At 41.8% G+C, this 7,500-nt stretch overlaps 1 protein-coding gene across 1 annotated transcript in view; it reads right to left on the reverse strand.

The window, feature by feature from the left end:
* LOC115355640 (leucine-rich repeat-containing G-protein coupled receptor 5-like) overlaps positions 1-7,500 on the reverse strand; it is a gene marked incomplete at its 3' end in the record, with an annotated part of 44,215 nt that overhangs the window by 15,377 nt on the left and 21,338 nt on the right. Inside the window, exons 5-6 of the mRNA XM_030046497.1 lie at positions 5,781-5,996; positions 3,259-3,330 (exon numbers count right to left, since the gene is read on the reverse strand). Coding sequence (XP_029902357.1) covers positions 3,259-3,330; positions 5,781-5,996 — 288 coding nt within the window. The remainder of the gene's footprint in view (positions 1-3,258; positions 3,331-5,780; positions 5,997-7,500) is intronic.

A 7,500-nucleotide genomic window follows, 5' to 3' on the forward strand; every position in this document is an offset into this window, starting at 1 on the left:
GGGGTGCAGGGACCCCCCCAGGGGCCCTTTGAGGGTCTTCCAGGGGGTCCTCAGCAAAAGGAGGACATCATTTATTGAGGATATAATTTCACTTTAAATGAAAAGCTTGAGAAAGACGCGTCTCAGTGCTCTTACTCCACTGACGCTTTCCTGAGGTGAAGCTGCTGCAGTGGGAGGTTAAAAAGGCTCACAGTGAAATGCCTGTGAGACCCTCACATGACCACTAAACACATCATTTTTCAAGTATTCTTTTCAAGTATTTCGTTGCTAAATTCCTGGTTCCATTTTTTTAAACATTGATTGATTGAATTGTTTTATTTGGTGCTTTGAAGGAAGTACATAGTGTCACATCACATCACTGTTCAGGATGATGTGGCACCAAAAGGGTTGGGCTGGAAGCCGAGGCTTATGTGGGCCCAGCCTGTCTGAATCACAGCAAGTCAAAGTCAAAATTTAAAGGAATGTTGATGTATACAAATTTGAAAGAAAACTTTTTGTGTTTCTGTACAAACAATTTTGAGAAACAATGAAGAGAATATATTATTAGACAAAAGCTTCTACATTATTTGAAAGAAAAGAACAAAACTAAAGTAAGACAGTTTAATCGGTTGCTGTAACATTGGACCGAAGACTTGTTCTGGATTTATGCTTAGAGACATAGATACATACGTACTTACATACATACATCCATTCATACATTCATACATTCATACATGCATACGATGCTCTTTCATGATTCTCTGCTCATTTTCTTTTGAATTTTAATTCATTTGTTGCAAAGTTTTCAGCATTTTTATCCTCATAATATCCACATTTTTCCCAGATTTTTGAATGAAGTGCAGTGACTTTGCTCAGGTTTCTGAAGGCTTCATTCACAGGACATCGCCGCCGCACATGAACCATGAACCAGAACACGAGCGAGTGTGAAAACACGTTGAAACCAGGATCTGAACGCCTGTGACCGAACGGGACGGGGTCCCACGGAAACTCGTGCGTTCCCTCAAGACTTCACTGAGCCGTTTTTGTTGCGATTTCTTTTTCTTTCTCATGGTCATTGTTTATTCATCTTCTTCTTCCTCTCCTTCTCCTGCAGTCTCTCATGTTTGTGTGTGTAGTTTTGGATGAACATTCTGCGCTCGGGTTTATTATTGCTGAGTTTAGCATGGAGGAGGGCAGGTAACACACACACACACACAGAAACACATGCTGCCTGTGTGTGCACGCAGCAATTATGATTAGCATACAGCCAGGGCCACACACGGAGCCACTGGGACACACACACACACACACACACACACACACACAGAGAAGTATTTCCAAATGAAGGCAGTGTGCGTTTGTGTATTTAAACCTGGTTCTTTGGTTGACTGAGAAAACAGAAACATCATGTCTATATACACACATTCCTCAACATAACCCCTAAAACACACACATACACACACACACACACACACACACTCGCATGCAGATACACACTCTAATGCTTACAGAAAAAACACACACTGATAGATACACACACAGAGGCTATTTTGGCCTGGCAACATTTAATATCTCCAAAATAATCTTCCAAAGAGTTCGAAGGACAGTTTATGAATTTACGCGTTCATCGCCGTCGACATCCAGAAGGGGGCGATCACGCCGCGCTTCACCAGGCCGTCCAATGAAATTCAAGTTTGAAAATGAAACGAAATGTTCATGTGGTGTTTTTCTTACATTTCCAGATGTATCAGGAGAGAAATCAGCAGTTTCTCCACTTTGAAACCGCAGCGAATCAAAGGCCAGGCCTGGGTTATGACGTCATCACCCTGAGGAGCCAATCCCATCAGCTGACGGGGCGCTGCTTTGCATATTTTTAACAGCAGCTCCACCAGTCGCCGTGCTGGACTTCTGCTTGTGTTTTGTTTTCGAAAAAATCAATAAAACCAACTGGAAATGGCTGCTTCACATTTGAATGTAAGTTTCACTGAAAAAAAATGAATTGATTATCAAATATGGGAGGATCTTATCGAGTGTCACTAGGGAGGTGGGCGGGGCCTATTTTATATTGATAGATCTGCACATTTTTAATGAGGTGACGGTTTACAGTCGAGTTTAGCCATTTTTAAGACACTGAGGGATGTTATTTTCATGGAAAACTGAAATATTCAATATTAATTAACTTAAATAAATGGCTGGAAGGGAATTTTAAGATTAAAAAAAATTACATATTCGATGAAAAATATGCTGTTTTCTTCATATTATGTTCTTATTCCACATGTGTCAGTTGAGTCTGCAGGGTCCTCACTTCAGTTGAGTGTAATGCCCCTTTAAAAGCATGCAGTGTGCAGCGTGTTCTCTGGAAAAGATCCCAGCTAACACAGTTACTGTTTGGAAAAAGGAGCTCAGTCACTTTTACTGCCAAGACATTTGACATGAGACACTTTGGACTTTTACTGCAGGACATTTTTACTGCACTACTTCTACTTCTACTGCAGTCACATACCAGCAGAGGAACAGTACTTCTACTTCTACTGCAGTCACATACCAGCAGAGGAACAGTACTTCTACTTCTACTGCAGTCACATACCAGCAGAGACACTGTGAGAAATCCAATTTTGCAAAATGAAACCATGTGGTTCCTTGATTTAAAAAAAAAAAAAAAAGTAAAAGAAAAACTGTTTTCCGAGTTTTTTTTTCTCTTTATAATCTCGGATTTTTTCTGTTTTATTTCTCATAAATTTGTGATTTTTGTCTTGTAAACGTATTACTTTAATCTCAGAGATTATCCAGGGTCTTTCTGGGAATAGTAATAATAGAGTTCTTTTCGGTCGTTTGGTGTCAGGTGATCATGAAACTTTTTCTCATCTTGACGCTCCGATAAAATCAGACGTGTGTAAAATCATCGGCTGTCACTGAGCTGAGGGACACGTCACTGCCCCGCCCACGCCGGTTTGATTGACAGCTGATCTCTGGGAAGTGCACTTCAGGAACACCAGAGCGCCGAGAGTCTCGCGGCGAACACGGAGACCGAATGAGAACGAACAAAAGCCAGGAACTGAGGGATTATCGCTTTTTAAAAAAGAGTCTCGTTAACAAAACTCTGAGTCTGTCTTCTCACCGCTCACACTCAAACTCAGTGTCGCTCGCCCGCTCTCGCTCTCTCTCTCTCATCCCATAACCCTTGACCCCTAACCCTAACTCAACCCTGACTCCTCTGACCCCGCGCAGAAAAGAAAGAGCCACACACACACACACACACACACACACACTCAGACTCACAGCGTCTCCAGACTGTGGAGTCCGTGGAAGCAGCTTGTTCCCATGGAAACGATCCTATTGTTGTTCAGATGCCTGGGGAGAGAGAGACACACAGGGTTAGACGCACACACACACACACACACACACACACACACACACATACTGGGGCGACTGATTGACTAATGAAGTGGACAAAGAGAGTGAGTGAGTGTGTGTGTGTGTGTGTGTGTGTGTGTGTGTGTGCCTGAAAGGGGCCCGGGGCCTCTCAAGGTTTTGGGTAATTTCATGCAAATTAGCTTCAAGCCGATTGGACAAAAGAAATGACAGAGGACTTCAATACTGCCGCGCTGAATACCATCACACACACACACACACACACACACACACACACACACACACACACACACTCACACACAGAGTTGCATGTCATTAAGGCACTAATGCAGACAGACAGGGCTAGTAGCTACTAAGACTGAACTTACTGCAACACCGGCTCCTAGCAACGCTACACACACACACACACACACACACACACACACACACACACACAGACTGGTGTCTACATGGTAAAAACAAAAACACTGCAGACACAGAAGAGTCTGGGTTTTAGCTGAAATCAGTGGAAATGCAGAAATCGATGAGAGTTGAATTGATTTACTAATACAGTACAGATAGATAGATAGATAGATAGATAGATAGATAGATAGATAGATAGATAGAAAGATAGATAGATAGATAGATAGATTTTCTGAGATTATTGGAATTATTTTGAACCAATCTTGTGCATCTTTACCTGAAAATCGATTCATTTTGGTGATTTATCAGCCTTTTTGTTGTTGTTGTTGTTGTTGTTGTTGTTGTTTCGATTTGATTCCAGTTTGTGAGCTGGGATTTGAGTCAGAACCTAAAACCACATTTTGTTTCCTTATCCGATAATAAACACCTGCAGTAACGGATCAAATCAATCAGATCAAAAAGTTTCTCTTTCCTCAAACTGCATCTGTCCTTTGAGGCTTTTTCAGTCCTGTGTCTTCATCTGTTACTTTATTGATAATCATTAAAACAAGAAGAATAATAAATTAAAAAAATACTACAAATACTACAACTCAACAACAAATCACAAATCAACAAAAAAGAGAAAAAAATAAGTACAAAATAAAAACAAAATAAATACAAAATAAACAAAAATAAATACAAAATAAAAATATACAAATAACAATAACAATATAAATAGTTAAAAATAAAAAATAATACGACTAATCGTGTGTTTTTAAGCCTCTAGCTGCCGTAAGGTGTTGGTGCTCCATGTTGCTGTGTGTTATTATGAAATGAGCTGCTGCTCTCTAAGTGCTCTGTGCAGGGAAGCTGCTTATGAGGTAAAAAATAAAAATAAAACTAAAAATCATGAAAAAGTTGCAATTTCACAGTATTTTTCTAAGAATTGTGAACGCATCAATTTGAAGCATTTCGATCGAGTCAGAGTGATTCACACGATTGATGTTTCTCTCGTCAGATCAATAACGATGACTCAGCAGAATTTGTAATCAGTGTGTATCGATGCGCTGAACGAACCCCCGCTGGGAATTAACGTAGATTTTCAAAATAAAGTTCCTCAGGTTTGGACAGTTTGAGCTGTGCAGGGCTGAGGAGGCTGAATACACAAAGAGAAAGAAAAGACGGAGGAGAAAGAAGACGGAGAAGTGAAGAAAGAGAGAGAAAGACACACACACACACACACACACATATAGACAACAATGAATCAGTTTGTTTATGAGAGCAGGAGAGAGAGGCGGATGTCTGATGGCGATGTGTTATCAGCATCATCTCTCTCTCTCTCTCTCTCTCTCTCTCTCTCTCTGTCATCCTTCCCTCTTGCTCATTGGTTCCCTCAGCACTTCCTCTCCTCCTCCGGCATGTGAAAACTTATGGGCAACACACACACACACACACACACAGTCACGGCGTATTGAAACTAATAGCAGCTTGAAGCAAAGTCGTCCTCCTCCTTTTCTTCCTCCCATCACTGCCTTTCACTCGTCTTTCTCCCTCTTTTTTCCTCCCTTCCTTTCCTCCTTTCCTTCATCCCTCCCTCCCCTTCTTCTTCTCCTCCCTCTTCATCTTCCTGTCTCCTCTCCCTCCTCCTCAAAAGCTGCACAAAGACTCCAACACACCGTCAAGTTTACAATAACACGTTCATTTAGACCATTTAGAGATTTAGAGAACGCAGAATCAAAATGTGAATAATGTGAGTAATGTTCAAACAAAGTCCTCAACACTCACAAACCACACAGCTGATAACTGGCTGTGGAAAGTAAAACATTTCCCCGGGACTATTTTCCCTGGCGGAGGCGGAGGAGGAGGAGAAGGAGGAGGGAGCGCTTCACTCAGTTTGTAAAATAAATGTTATAGTGAATGTGTGTGTGTGGGAGGTTTTCGTGCAACTTTTGATCTACACAACCCTCTCCTTGTGTCTCTTCCTCAAAAAAAAAAAAAAAATGCAAATGAGTGTGTGTGTGTGTGTGTGTGTGTGTGCGTGCGCGTACAGCACCACCAGGCTGCTGAGGTTGGCGAAGGCGTGGTCTGGGATGTGGCTGATGTGGTTGAGCGCAAGCGTCATGGCCTGCAGGGCGGGCAGCTCGCTCAGCGCCTCCACCGGCACCGCCCACAACCAGTTATCGTCCAACCACAGGTGGCGGAGGGAGCGCAGCCCCGAGAAACAGCCAATGGGAACGCTGGAGATGTGATTGGCGTCCAGGCGGCTGCGGAGAGAGAAAGAGAGAAATTCAGTTCATACTTTTGATGTTTCTGTGGATTTATTTGTTCACCAGTGGGCCTGACGCCCACTGGCTTATCTGCCCAAGCACACACACACACACACACACACACACACACATATGAAGGTAGATTTGTGTCTTTATTATTCAATCAAAAAAAAAAATTCAATCAAAGAAAAAAAGAGTTCAAATGCACTTTTTTGGGTCTGAAATATTTTTTTGCATTGAAACACTTTTTTTATTCAATTGAATTTTTTTTTTTTTGATTGAATTTTTTTTTTTTTTTTTGATTGAAGTAATCTTTTTTGTGTTTGGACCATATTATGGGCAGGACATTTGTGTCTTTATTATTCAATCAAAAAAACTTCACTTCAATCATAAAAAAAAATAATAATAATCAAAGAAAAAAAGTGTTTGAATGCAAAAAAATATTTCAGACTCAAAAAATTGCATTTGAACTCTTTTTTTCTTTGATTGAATTTTTTTTTTTTTTGATTGATTGAAGTGAAGTTTTTTTGATTGAAAATATTTTTTTTTTGATTGAAGCAACTTTTTTTTTTTGATTGAATAATAAAGACACAAATCTACCTTCATACCACACAGCGCCTTCAGGTGCACACTCAACACACACACCACCACCTGGGTGTGTCCAGGAGTGCAGCATGAGTGACGGTTTCAGCCCCTAGAGGGCAGCACAGCAGCAGTTTTTGGCCTTCTGTGATTCAGTGTTGAGTTTGTCTTTAAGGTTAGGAAACAAACAAAAAAAATTTCTAAAGTTCACTGGCGAATGTTAGCTAGCTAAAAACAAACACAGCAGACAAACATCGTATCAAACTCCCATGTGATTGGTCCAGACAGATTCTCAACAAGAAGAGATGCTACCACCCATCTGAGCCACTAGGGGGTGCAGCAGTGACCTACCAGTGGCTCTCATACCCCTTTTCCACCAGGGCTGGTTCGGAGCCGGTGCCTGACTTAGCACCAGTTTTTTGGTTTTCCACCGCCCGAGCTGGGGCCAAACTGGTGCCAAACTGGTTCCAAACTGGTTCCAGGCAAGCACCGACTCCGAGCAGGGGCTAAACAGGAGCCAGAGAAAGAACCGATGACGCGGCCCACCGCGTCATCGGTGGGCAGGGTTACAAAACAAAACAGGAACTGCGAACGCTATAAACATAAACAATAAGCCCCGAGAAGCCGCGGGTTATACTGATTTTACAACGGCATGGAACGCGGCTCAGCAAATTACATTTAAGGATGAGAAGCTCCCGTTTTATAACTAAACATCGCTGTCATTCGTTCCGATCGCGAATCCGACAGGTAGCCGGCAATAATTGTTTTTTTCGCCTCTGTATTGAAATGTTGGCTTGTAAAGACACAAGCAGTATTTGCATCGCTAATAAATCCAGATCCTGCTCCACCCGGGGCCAGAAACTGTATCGGGAAAGCAGCGTTATATGCTTGACTGAGACGCGGCTCACCAACATCATCC

Source organism: Myripristis murdjan, chromosome 23 (assembly GCF_902150065.1).
Source record: "Myripristis murdjan chromosome 23, fMyrMur1.1, whole genome shotgun sequence".
In the NCBI taxonomy this organism is placed as follows: domain Eukaryota; kingdom Metazoa; phylum Chordata; class Actinopteri; order Holocentriformes; family Holocentridae; genus Myripristis; species Myripristis murdjan.